The following is a 14148-nucleotide window of genomic DNA, read 5'->3' as shown; positions in this document are numbered from 1 at the left end:
CTCAAGTACTGTACTTAAGTACAATTTTGAGGTATTTTTTACTTTACTGGAGTATTTCTAATTTGCAAAACTTCTACCCCACTCAAGGGCGCCGATACTGTGGGTGCCTCGGGGCTAAAGCACCCAGGGGAAATGAAGAGCACCCATCACAAACTCATCACAAAAAAAGAAAAAAACACCGACATCTTCACTTCATGGAGTACATTTTTGGTACCAAATTAACCGAATTAACCGCATTAAAGTAACAAAACCCCCGCAAAAAGGTAACAAACCTGGAAAATAACCACACATTTCCGCGCGTGTGTGTAGCGCGCACGTAGCCTGGTAAACCCTCCCTCCTGAAATCTCATTTTCCAGGCTAGCGCGCACGTGGACCGGCCACGCATGCACGCGCGCGTTGCGCACCCAGAAGCGCGGACATAAATCGGCGCCCCTGACCCCACTACATCCCAGAGGCATATATTGTACTTTTACTCCATTACAATTATTTGAAGACTTTAGTAGTTACTTTGCAGATATGAATTATTATATTATAAAACATACATTAGCCACTTCAGCCCTATTTTATACCTAGGCTATTTGAAAACAGCCAATCTACTAGCTCACAATGGTGTGACCCGTTGTGAGCTTGTAGATCTGCTATTTACAAACATTTTAGTTGGCTACTTCTACTTTTGGTACTTCAAGTATATTTTGATGACGATACTTTTGTACTTTTACCCAAGTAGCATTTTGAACACAGGCCTTTTACTTGTAACAGAGCATTTTTATATTGTGATATTGCTACTTTTACTTAAGTAAAATATCGGAGTACTTCATCCACCACTGCTTACAAGAAGGACGTACAAGTAAGATATTGCAAGGAAATGGGCCATGTTATTCTCTGTACATGGAAGTGATGGAGTGGAAAAGATACAAAATCAACCCAATAGATGGCAGTAGATGTCATCTAGCACCTGTATTGTTACATCTGTCAGACTTAACATTTTGATTTGAAAACATATGAATAAAGTCAGAGGAAACACAAATTATAGACACTTCTTTATTTACTATGTAAAAGCACATTAATGTACCAATGGGGTCAATCAAAGTAAAACAAAAAAACACTAGGAAATATCGCCTTTATATTGTCTTTAGTTAACTGATTAGGCAAATGGTTGAATTACAAATTATTTGGATATAGAGGACATGTAAAAGCCATGTTATAGAGTACTGCATAGGGCATAATTGTAGATGTACAGTACATTCAGTGCCTTATGTTGACATTAAGCAAAACTTGGGTGAAGTCAAGTGTGACTGGGCAGCTTCTGCACTAAAATACTGTGTGTCAATTGTGATGACCATCCCATTAGTTGTTTGTTTTGGTTTCATTCCAATTGTGTTATTTTCTGTTCCTGTGGAGGAGGAGAGGGTCAGCCTGCTGAGGTCTGTCTTGAGGATGAGACACACCTGTTCCCAATCATCCCCTTGGTTATTAAGCAGGCTATCTCCCACTCTCTCCTACCAGGCAACATGTCTGCTTGTTTGTGTTTGTTTCGTTCCATTTAGTTTGCTTTCTGCACATACAGTGCACTTCACAGACACTACTGATCTCACTGACGACGATACACACCTCATTGTATTTCTAAATATATTGTGTCTTTTTTTGTAAGAAATAAAATAAATTAACACTGAGGATTCATTGTAATTATGTTATTGGGTTCCCTGGCACAAAATAATTTCAAAAGGGGGTCCGCAGCCTAATACATATGAATTTGGGGGTCCTTGACATGATGACAATTTTTGAGAACCACTGGAGTTGAGAACCAACTCAAGGAGGAGAGCAGTATCGGCCGGCAAACAGGATGCTCATGGTGGGGTTGTGTCGGATGAAGAAGAGGAAGGGGTGGTCGGCCACAAAATCGATCATCTCACTATTCTCACTGCCAAATTTTGCGGGAGCAGCGGTGGCGGCTGCTGCCTTTGTTCCCTCCTCGTTCACCTCCACGAAAGCCTTGTGAACCACCGTGGAAAGCACCAGGTCTTTGTCTGGAGACATGCCTGGAGAGGACAAGTGGCAGTGGTGGAAAAATAACTCAAATGTTTTACTTAAAGGTAGAGTAAGTGATTTGCAATTATTCAAATAATTGCAAAATAGCTCTATATTCTGATAGTACTCATTGCTACAGAGTGTTTGTTCAGTAAAAGGAGTCTCCCATATTTCTCCAGCTCTTTATTAAACAGAAAATGCATTTTCAGTGCTCTCTCCTGATTGGCTTAAATGTTGTCACCTACCTGAAAATGTACTATATTTTCTTTACTAAAGAGCTGGAGAGACCCCTGTGACCAAACACACGCTCTGTAGCAATGATTACTATCAGAATATAGCCTAGGTATAAAATAGGGCTAAAGTGGTAAATGTATGTTTTATAATGTAATAATTTATATCTGCAAAGTAACCAGTAACTAAAGTTTTCAAATAATTGTAGTGGAGTAAAAGTACAATATTTGCCTCTGAGATGTAGTGGAATAAAAGTAAAAGTACTGATAATTGGGAAATACTCCAAGTAAAAGTACCTCAAAATTGTACTTAAGTACAGTACTTGAGTAAATGTACTAAGTTACTTTACACCACTGCAAGAGGGCAAGCAAGATAAGAGGAAAAACACTTTGGTTGAGGGCAATTTATGCTAAGCCTGACAAGTGTCAAACGATGCATTTCATTAGGTCTCTCACGTAATGAAATGAGTGAGACACATTCTGAGCTTATAGGTTTATGTAAATTAAACATTTATTTAGTGTGTTGGATTGAGTGGTGGCCAAAGTACTCAACTAGTACTGAACAGATGCTCCTTGTAAAATATTACTAATATTATATTACCATTATTATTATTACTCCAGTACATTAACTCAAGTACTGAACATATTTGACTGAGCAACTTTCACTTGTAGTTGAGTTATTTTTGACCGGTCACCAGGCCTATTTGTACTTTGACTCATGCACAGGACTTCTTTGTCCTTCACTGGCAGCACGTACCAGAGAAGTCGATCTTTGTTGTGTCAAAGGCGTCCACCATGCCCATCTTGGTCAGGACCTCCTTCATGTCGTACGTCTGCTCCATCTTGAACCGAGGCAGACCCAGCTGAACCTTCACCTCTTCCAGCGTGCGTGGATTGGTCCAGTGCACAAAGTTGTTATACGTCAGCGCCTTTTCTAGCTGAGGATGTAATGGTTAGATTAGCAGAGATTAGAGAGAGAACTGACCTACTATTTGAGACAATAATAGCATTCATACAATTGTTGTTCTTAAAAGCTGATGTCCTCACAAGTATAGTAATACAAGTGTGTGTGCGTGCGTGCGTGCGTGCGTGCGTGCGTGTGTGCGTGCGTGCGTGCGTGCGTGTGTGTGTGTGAGAGAGAGAGAGAGAAAGAGAAAGAGAGAGTGAGCGTGCATGCTTGCTTGCATGCTTGCTTGCGTGTGTCCAACCTTCTCCAGGCCTGTCGTATTGTCCCCCATCTCAACAGGCAGAAAGATGATCATGCTCATGTGTCTCCCTGTGTATGGCAGGTCAAGTATCTGACAAAAACAGTGAAACAGCTGTCAAGCCGAAAGACAGGTTTGCCAGGTTTGCGATGTTACAGTATATATATACTGGCAAAATCTGCTTTGGTTATGTGCTGAAAGAGTGACTTTGAGAGTTGTTTCACCATACAATGTAAGTCAATGAGGAGAATATTTTTGAATATCAATTTGCAATCAACAGAGCAACTATTGAAGATATCTCGTCAATATTTGGAGTTACATCTTGGCAAGGCAACTACAATCAAACCTCTACCAAAGTGTTTATTTGTCTTTAACACAGATCAAAATAAAATGAAGAATAACTGATTGATTACCTGACAGTTCATATCAGGGATGAAGGCAAGGGGGAACTTAGCGTTCTTGTACATCATCTTCACCGTCTTGGTTTCAGTCTGCCGACACGCCAAAAACATCACACAGACAAAATGCATTGAGCCCACCACAGTATGGCAATGACATCTTTAACCAATTAAATCCTGAGTATCACTGATGTTACCTGGTTGATTCTGAACTGAGCATCAGCGGTGCTGCCCTCCTTGAACGGCTTGTCCCACTTGCCTTTGAAGTAGATGGCATTGACCAGCACCAGTCTGGTCATCTCATCCACCATACCCACAGCCAGCAACTCCTTGATTTGATCTAAACAACGACACACAACTCAAGCTACACTAAAGTGTGGGGCTGCTAACTGATTCCTCAAATAAGGGACATCTTACAGAGAAAAGACTTCATTGCCAAAGTTACCATATAGTTGAAAATTGATAGGAAAATGTTTATGTACAATGTATGGCTGAAGCTATAGACCAGTGTTTCTCATCCTTTTTTGGGCCAGGTTTTGGAAATCTCTATGGGAAAAATGAAAAGGCTTTTTCTGAGTGGAACCACAAAATGGCTACGCCACTGCTATGCCCTATACGGTCGTGGAATATCGCTGCAGTGAATGTGTGTGTGTGTGTGTGTGTGTGTGTGTGTGTGTGTGCGCGTGCGCGCGTGCGTGTGTGTGTGTGTGTGTGTACCTTGTGTCTGTTTCTGCACCCAGCGGTTGATGTCGACCCTGGTCACCTCTGCCTTGGTCTTGAAGTCCACAGACTCCAGGGCTGTGTTGTAGTGTTTTTTGGTGGCACGTATGAACTCCTAGGAAACACCAACACAACAGCTCAGCTGCATGACTTCATTCACAATCAACTGAGTGAAAACATATTTCCTACATTATAAAATCATTAGTGTCAATGTATGTAAATGTAATGTATGTTACATTTTTACACTCTCAAAGCAAAAATGGATACATTTACACAATGTTTACTGTGTATAATATCAATAATAATATTATATTTATGTAGCACCTTCCTTAACATTTATATAATACTTCCAAAATGTGCTTTGCAGAATTGAACACATACTGTAGAAAAATGTGCTCCTCGGAGCACAGGTCTCCGTCAGGCCGGCTTGCCTACCCAAGACCCGCAAACTTTGGAAGGCAGTCATAGCCACTTGGAATGGGATCTTAAAAATCTAACTCATACATCTTGATCACATGATCCCAGAGATAACGTGTACCGGTTTGTGTCAGTTTTGGACACTCACACAGCAGTAGCAAAAAGTGTGTTTTGGAGGCCAGGGAAAAACATTTTTATTGTACGAGCTACGGTTCAAGAGTTATTGGCCAAAACGTTAAGTGGGCTGTTGTAGCATCACCAGGAGGCTGATGTGAAAAATGGGGGTGGGGTGGAGGTTCTTCCTTGGCCTACTGTGAGTGTGTGTGCAAAGTTTCACGGCAATCGGGAGCTGTGTTCATGATTTGTGGCATTTTGTGCAAAACGAGCCACTCCTGCAAAGTTTGGAACTTTCCGATTGGTCCAGCAGTGCATGTGGCATTTTGTGCAAAATTGCCCACTCCCGCAAACTTTGAAAGCCAATCGTAGTCTAGTCAATCGGAAAATCTGACAGATACATCTTGATCACAATACTAGAAATAGTAGCAAAAAGTGTGTTTTGCGAAAAAGATAAAAATATTTGGGGAGTTGTGTAACAATCCAAGAAATCCAAGGGACGTCCAAGGGAAAACAACTTTGATTATATGACCTATGGTTCAAGAGTTATAGGCCGTTGCGTGAACCTATCTGTTATAGCGCCACCGCAAGGCCGATTAGAAAAATGTGAGCGGCATTTCTTCCTTGGCCTAGTGGGAATGTGCGCAAAGTACAGCAATCAGAAGTTCATGATTTGTGGCATTTTGTTCAAAACGGGCCACTCCTGCAAACTTTGGAAGCCAATCTTATCAGGATGAAATATGAAAAATATGACAGCTCCGTCTTGATCACATGACTATAGAGATAATGTGTACCGATTTGCGTGATGTTTGGACAAAATCTGTTGGAGTAATATAAAAAAAGGTGTTTTGCTAAAATCTGCCTCCTGGTGGCGCTGTAACAGACCGGTGTGAACATTTAGGGCAGAGGTTCTGCACAAACCCCTACCCCAATAAACTGGTAGGAATGCTCTCCGTAGAGCTTGTTGGCCATGCTGAGGGTGTAAGACGTTCCGGTCTTGTTCAGGTCACTCATGAGCTTGGAGAAGTCCACATGGACGTCACCCTTGATATTCTCGATGCACAGGGACTGTGGGTGATCAAAGCACACAACATTAGACCATCCATCCAGAAAATAGATATATCCATTTAAATAGTAAAGAATAAAAGTGTTGGTACATAGGAAAAAGCCATTTGAGAATTGAACTAGAAAAAGTGCTCCTCAGAGCACAGGTCTCCGCCAGGTCAGGTAGGTTAGTGTGGGCCAGCAATGTTCGGCATTCGCCAATCAGGCTGGAATGTGAAAAATCAGTCAGATTGGACGGATTGATGACTTGACTAAAGACATAATATGTGTCGATTTGCGTGATGTTTGGACAATACTTGTACGAGTAGGCTAATATAAAAACACTTGTTTTGCAAAAATCTGCCTCCTTGTGGCGCTATAATAGGGCAATGTTGAAAGGGTGGCATTTGTTCCTCTATGTAGTGGGAAAGTGTATGCAAAGTTTCACCACAAATCAATAAACTTACATGCTTCAAACAAGCAACAGTCCAGAGAATAAACTGACTCTGTCAGACTGAGATAAAGCAGCAGCATTGTGCCCATGACTTTACTGACCCATGGGCCTGAGACCAGACTGACTGAAATAATTTAACCTGGGTCTCTGCATGGTGGCCTCAACCATCTGGGACAGATAACTTCAACACATTCACCTACAGTACTAGTGAACTCAACAAAGAAATCATTTTCCAAACTTTGCAGAAATCATTAATCATCCAAAACGTAAGTATTAATCATGTTTTAGCAACACAACTCTATTATGACAAAATCATAATATATCATCTTACACAGAAAAATCCCACACTCCCCTGTCAAATGGTATGTCCCAATTACCATACCCCTCCATATAAGGAGCACTGTGGTCATGTGGTACTCTTTTCTGATCCTCAAACCAGGAAGAGGACATGGCAAGTATGTGTCATTGTTTGGTTTGGTGATAAGCTTTAAACTGTGGAGATTAATAAAGTGGTCATGTTTCAAACAAACAATTGTATCTGTGTTGTTTGTATAAATGAATATGAAATGAGTAGTATGATGAGAATGCATAATAAACAGAAAATAATTAAATCATTAGAAATATAATTGAACATGTGAGGATATAAAGGTAAAGTGGGAAAGGCAGTGTCTGTCTTTACCACAGCCTAGTAAATCACTTTACACATTCACCAGGATTCTGGATCGCTTGGTTCCAGGCTTAAAGGGCAAGAACACTTTGGTAGAGGTTTGGGTTGTGTAGTTACTTGCCATGATGTAACTCCAAAGGTGGACAAGAAATCAAAAATAATTGCTCCATTGATTAGAAATTGATAATTCTAAATATGCTCCTCATTGACTTACTTTGTACGCTGAAACAGCTCTCAACGTCACTCTTTTAGCACGTAAACGAACACAAACGAAGCTGATTCAGACAATATAGAACATCATCAAACCCATTACTGTTTGTTTTTTAAATAAAAATGTCAAGCTCCTGCTGATTTTACTATTTAAATATCCGGATCCACAGATCCAGTCCTGGTTTTCTTAATATAAAAATAGTAAAATCAACAGGAAGTTAACATTTGTATTTAAAAAACAAACAGTACTGGGTTTTGAGGTGTTCTATATTCTCAGAATCAGATTTGTTTGTGTTCGTTTATGTGCTAAAAGACTGACTTTGAGAGCTGTTTTACCGTACATTGCAAGTCAATGATTGAGGAGCATATTTTGAATTATCAATTTCTAATCAATGGAGCAATTATTTTTGATTTCTTGTCCACCTTTGGAGTTGCATCATGGCAAGGTAACTACACAACCCAAACCTCTACCAAGTGGTCTTGCCCTTTAACATAATTTATAAAAAATATTTTTGGAAATCTCTATGGGAAAAATGTATGGGTTTGACGCCAGGCCGCACTGCTATGCCCTATAAGTGTATACAGGGTATTTGCACATTTATAAAGTTACAATTTAATGACTTTTAATACTAAATTGGTCAAATAGTCAAATATTACCTGGTCAAACATTGTGAAAATAGCCGATCTACAAGCTCATGTATACGTATACTAGGCTGTGTATGCTGTGACAGGATTCAGTATACGTATACTAGGCTGTGTACTGTATGTTGTGACAGGATACAGTATATGTATACTAGGCTGTGTATGCTGTGACAGGATTCAGTATACGTATACTAGGCTGTGTATGTTGTGACAGGGTACAGTATACGTATACTAGGCTGTATGTTGTGACAGGATACAGTATACATATACAGTATGTGGCTCTCGGTTACTTGAATTCATCTTTCTTTATTTCTTTTTTTATTTCTTTCAGATACTCAAGGCTGGCAGAGGTGTTGCAGGGGGTACACCCCACTCTTCATTATAAGCCTGGACTATGCATTAAGACATCAGTGGAGGAGGGGAGCAAGAACTGGGCTTCACTACTACAACTAGGAGGTCTAGATGGCTCCCTGATGTAGTCTTTTTAAAATGTTTATAAACACACACACACAAACACACCCCACACACACACACACACACACCCACCCATACACCCACACACACACATACTGTACATATGACGATGCAGATGATATCTGCATCGTAAATGCCCAGAAGACTGAGGTTCTTACCTACAGTATAACACCATCCCAGACCATCCACCTCTAATAAAGTACTGGTGAAGCTAACCAGAGAGAAGTAAAGTACTGGTGAAGCCAACCAGATGTACGGAGGATGGAGATGTAAAGTACTGGTGAAGCTAACCAGATGTATGGAGGATGGAGATGGCGGGAGTCGCCGTTGGAAGGCTCATCCGAGGATGCCCTAACCTAGAGAACGAGATCTGGAGATCTCTCTCTATCCATGAGTTTGTCTGCATGGGGGATTCCTCCGAAGACTTGGTCCGCATGGTCAAACGGCCGAAGACCTCGTCCTTCTCGGGGTTTCCCCTGAAGACGGCTGATGAAGACTGCTCAAAGTAGGAACCTCTTTAGGACTGTCACGATTATGACATTTTACTTGGCGATTAATTGTCGCTCAAATAATTGCGATTAACGTATCTGTCGTACTCTGTCGTACACTGAATTAATTCATTTAAAACATTAATAAAAATAATCTGGCTTTTTAGGCTTCATAAACAAAAGGTGCACAGGGCACATATGACAAATAACTTGCATAATTCAATAACTTTATACTTAACTTACTTAAAAACATGAATAGTGGAGATAGCAGTCTGCTATTTCCACTATTTTTTTAATGTTTGAAAACATTAATATTTTTCAACATGGAAATGATTATGACGATTATCCGAAAAAGTATTGCGATTATCTCAAATACTTGCGAATAGGCGATCATGTTATAATTGTGACATACCTAATTTTTCCTTTTCCTTTGATGGATGCTGCTGCTGCAGTTTGTGTTGTATCATATTTTGGTGGATGCTGTTCGTGTCATGTGCTGATGTGGTTCAAGATGTAGGTCTGTTGCTGTTGGGGCCCGGTGTGGCAGTGAAACATGTTCAGTGACTGTTTGTTTGTGGCTCTGGAATCGAAGGCTGATGTGAATCTAGACTATGTCGGCTGTGTTGTGGCTGTTATTGGATGTGTGTGTGTGTGTGTGTGTGTGTGTGTGTGACAGAGAGAATTTGCATTAAATACTTTTTGGACATAGGCCTCTGTGAATCCGGGCCTGGACCTGGTCATTTGAAAGGTCACTTTTTGGTAGGTACCAAAAGGTCACTTTTTTTGAGACAATCTACTTTTACATTTAAAAGTTTGGATGACATCTGTTGGAGCACTGTAAAAAAGAAAAGTTTTGCAAAAGGTGGCCTCCTGGTGGCGCTATAACAGGCCCTTGTGAAAAATGTGGGGCAGAGGTTCTGAATTGGCATCCAGGGAGTCTGTGTGCACAGTTTCGTTGTGATCAAGCCAGCGGTGTGGGAGATTAGCTGTTCACGGACTGACGGGGTGCAAAACATACTCTCTCCCCATGCCTTTCGGCCTGGCAGAGACAATTAACTAGAAGTTCAGGCCTCAAATCTAGCGTGACGTACCGCCCACTTCGTAGCGTGCATGTATATATTACTTTTTTTTACTCATCGCTGTAATATTAGGGGAGCGTGTATTCCATAGCCTCTCTCTCTCTCTCCCTCCGTCTCTCTCTGTCTCCCTCCCTCCTAAATACTTAAATGTTTGGGTGCAAAAAAGGGCCCCTTCTCTGATTGTGTGGCAGGGATAAAGATACTGTATGTGTTTGTGGTTATGAGACAGAAGTAACAGACGGACCAACTGATTAAACATTAGCCAACAGATAATGGGCTGATAGTTCATCTCATCCTACAGTAAGACTTTATAAGTAACTGTTGTTGTTTTCACTAGGAACTCAACAGGGAACAGTGAAAATTAAGAATCCAATGTTGAAGAGAATAAAACAACAACATGTTTAAATCATTTTGCTGACAGTGGAAGTCACAAGTTAAATGTGCCTGCATGACAGTGTTCTCAAGTTCTGTCACACCCAAACACTCCACTAGAACAAAAACAAGACGAATATTTTCTAAAAATGCATTGCCATGGTTTGAGAAGTTTGGTACAGTATGTGATACATTTAAAGAAAAGTACTAAACACATAGGACACCTTGACCATTGCTATGCTAACAGGGGCATTGATATTGTTCACAGGGTTCACATGCAAACCAACAAGCCTGAGTGTGACGGCAGGTGGTGAGCTTATTCCTTTTTGTCTGAGTTTTCTAATTGCTCCGCATTCGACCATCAAGATGGACCGGTCAATTGAAAACACACGGTTGCCGTCCTCTGTTCTAGAATACAGAATGCATTGACTGTTATTGTAAAATGAAAGCGAAATATTTAAGATATATATAAAAACAAAAATAATAATAATTTACCAAAAGAACATTTAATAAAAAAAAGACTTTCTTTTTTTTATTGTTTTATTATGAACCATATTGATTCTTTAAGAGAATGCCATAATCCATATCATATGAGAGCAGGCACTTTTTCTTTCACATTATTTGAATTTGAAACCCTCCAGTGGTCTTATCAGTGGCTGGTCAACATACAGTACCCACACACCCATCTGGCACGATTAGGATAGGAAAGAAGGGTGTGACTCTACACTGACACTTGCATTTCACTCATATGTTACTCTATACTGTAGTCATTTGGCTCAATGTCCATGCCAAGCTTAGATGTAATTGTGAACGTAGATCCATTTGCCGGGAGCTAAGCTAGGAAACTGAGCCGTGCACACTACCAGTATAAGCCAATCATGACACAATTCAATGTGTGTGCATGCATGTGTGTGCATGTGCGTCCGTGCATGCACCCACCTGTGCGATCTGTGTGGCAGTGTTTCCGCGGGCTCCCAGCAGCACCATGTTCAAAGCAGAGGACATGCTGATAGGAGAGCAGAAGACATTGCCTGTGCCGTTGTTCTCTGTCAGCTGTTTGAACAGAGACAGAGAGAAGGTGGTGCAGGCGTGTGACAGGGGGGTGGAGGATGACATGGTGATCTGAAGAAAAATAAAAACGGACACAGCCTTAGATTATTAAAGGGCTTTATTTATTTTTAAAGCACTTAAAACACAACGATATAAAATGAAAAGGACAATATCAGTCACCAGAACCAGGGATATGTGTTTTAAATTAGTTCAAAATGAGACGTCTTTCAACAGGAGTTCATTTAGGCTACCATGTGTACTATTATAGGCACAATCTTTAGATTATTAAACTGTTGTTAATTTACCCTGTGTATATACACAATCTTGACATTATTAAACTGTTGTTAATTTACCCTGTGTATACACAATGTTGACATTATTAAACTGTTGTTAATTTACCCTGTGTATATACACAATGTTGGCATTATTAAACTGTTGTTAATTTACCCTGTGTATATACACAATGTTGACATTATTAAACTGTTGTTAATTTACCCTGTGTATACACAATCTTGACATTATTAAACTGTTGTTAATTTACCCTGTGTATATACACAATGTTGACATTATTAAACTGTTGTTAATTTACCCTGTGTATATACACAATCTTGACATTATTAAACTGTAATTCCTTTGAATTATCTGTTAGCTGACTCTGAGCTGTCAGTGTCTGTGAAAGTCAGAAACCCTCCAGTGGTCTTATCAGTGGCTGGTGAACATACAGTACCCACACACCCGTCTGGCACGATTAGGATAGGAAACAAGGGTGTATATACCATTTCTATATGCACAATCTTTACACAGTTGCATAGCTGCATGGCTTTTGGAAGTCATACCACATCATCATAAAAGTTATTACTATTTGTCAAAAACAAAAGTGGGCTGGAGAAATGCACCTTTACAATGAATTCCTGGTTAGGATTTTAGTTCTGTGAATTAGGCCCCTTTAGATACAGTTCCTACTATATTTTGCATTTTAGGCATTTAGGAGTAGCTCTACCCAGTGCAATTGACAATTTTTTCAAACAGGGGGTAGTGCTCAAGGAAAAACAAACACACAACAAACCTGACATCTATCTAAATGATCATATACCTGAAGTCCACGTGGTTTAGCTGAACTAGTGATTTAATGCTGAATGACGAATGTAAACCAGGTGCAATTCACCATATACAATCATGACAAAATTAAATTAAATTAAACACTATTACTATGACATAGGCCTATTTATAATAGCATTGCTGTAATGCTTTCTGTATAATATACTGTAAATGGATGAGGTGTTTAACTTACCAGTGTGATGACCAATGTCCTAATGATGATGACGTTACACCCAACACAGCCTATTCTATAGTTCTATAGAGTTCTATAATAGGCCCGCCCTGCCTACCTCTGATTGGCTTGTGTATAGGCCAGTGGTTCCCAAACTGGGGGTCGGGACCCCAAGGAGGGTCCCCAAATTATTTAGCAGGGTCCCCAGATGTGCAACATTGTTTTCTCACTCAACAACAAACCAACATACAGTATAAGTGTATACAGGGTATCTGCACATTTCTAAAGTTACAATTTAATGCCTTTTAAGAATCTTTTAATACCAAATTGGCCAAATGTGTCAAATATTACGTAAGAAAGAGGCAAACATTGTGAAAATAGCCGGCAAACATTGTGAAAATAACTGATTTATATACTATTTTCACAATATTTATCTGTGGAACCGAGTTTGTAATGCTTACAATTCAAAGTGCTTGTCAGGGTGGGGGGTCTCCAGTTCAAATATGATCATTTTGGGGGGTCGCGGCCTGAAAAGTTTTGGAACCCTTGGTATAGGTGACCAATAGGACTAGGCCCTGCCGTGGTAAAGGGGGCCCCTGTGTTTTATTATTGTTGTTTTTAATGTTGTTAGTGCAACATTGCTCAACGATGCACATTTTAGAGAAACTCTAATAAACACCATGTTAGTGGTGACATTGTGATTCATACTAATTTGCCAGTCAGCTACCTGACCTCCCAGTCAGGTAAGTGTTAGCGAGACAGTTCACTCACTGACATTAAGAGCAGCATTGCATTATTGAGTTGGAGTTTATTCAGTGCAGTCGCACCGGGGCCTGTGGGGTTGGGGGCCCGCTTCTACCCGTGGTCTGGAATAGTCTAACCCCATCCCTCAAAAAATGCAGTTCGCTGGGCTCATTCAAAACAGCCCTAAAAACTCATCTTCTGGAGGCCAAAAGAGGAGCTAGTACCAGTTTCCCTGTAGACAGACGACCCCCCTCCCCCCTTTTTTTTTTTTTTTATATATATTTTTTTTTTCATGCTTATTTTTGTACATAGTGGTATTTTTCTCTGTATTTTTATGTTGATTTTTGGTTTGGTTGCTACTATATATGTCTATGAAATTAATTCAAGGACCCCAACGGAAACAAGTCACAAACAAGTCACTGTTTTAACCCAGCAACCCTGTGTAAATTACGCCACTACTGGAAAGCATCCCAGCCCAAGCGTTAACGTAACCAATAATTGGGCCGCACGACCCGGAAATGACCGCAATAATCCTAAAACG

General features: G+C 40.2%; 1 protein-coding gene across 2 annotated transcripts; it reads right to left on the bottom strand.

Moving 5' to 3' along the window:
* Positions 1–1028: 1028 nt before the first annotated feature.
* Positions 1029–12935, bottom strand: LOC308077496 (leukocyte elastase inhibitor-like). 2 transcript variants are annotated; one of them, XM_080418212.1, is made up of 9 exons: positions 12885–12935; positions 11483–11665; positions 6041–6181; positions 4580–4697; positions 4060–4202; positions 3878–3955; positions 3468–3557; positions 3017–3197; positions 1029–2040 (listed from the first exon to the last, which is right to left on the bottom strand). In XM_080418212.1, exons 2-9 carry the CDS (start codon positions 11657–11659, stop codon positions 1811–1813), a joined length of 1158 nt encoding a protein of 385 aa, XP_080274338.1. In that variant the 5' UTR covers positions 11660–11665; positions 12885–12935; the 3' UTR covers positions 1029–1810. The 2 variants fall into 2 exon arrangements, with proteins under 2 accessions (XP_080274338.1, XP_080274337.1); XM_080418211.1 differs by having other exon boundaries at positions 11483–11668; positions 12885–12894.
* Between the last annotated feature and the right edge of the window lie 1213 nt (positions 12936–14148).

The sequence above is a fragment of the Gymnoscopelus braueri genome (genome assembly GCF_963280865.1).
Source record: "Gymnoscopelus braueri genome assembly, chromosome: 21".
NCBI classification, from domain to species: Eukaryota; Metazoa; Chordata; class Actinopteri; order Myctophiformes; family Myctophidae; genus Gymnoscopelus; species Gymnoscopelus braueri.
This window is presented reverse-complemented; position numbering and strand designations above follow the sequence as displayed.

Coding starts and splice junctions, on each gene's coding strand:
- LOC308077496 (XM_080418212.1), bottom strand. CDS start 11,659: ATGTCATCCTCCACCCCCCTGTCACACGCCTGCACCACCTTCTCTCTG. Junction 3,558..3,877: donor TCCCTGATATGAACTGTCAG/GTAATCAATCAG, acceptor TGTTTTTGTCAG/ATACTTGACCTGCCATACAC. Junction 2,041..3,016: donor AACAAAGATCGACTTCTCTG/GTACGTGCTGCC, acceptor TGTCCTCTCCAG/GCATGTCTCCAGACAAAGAC.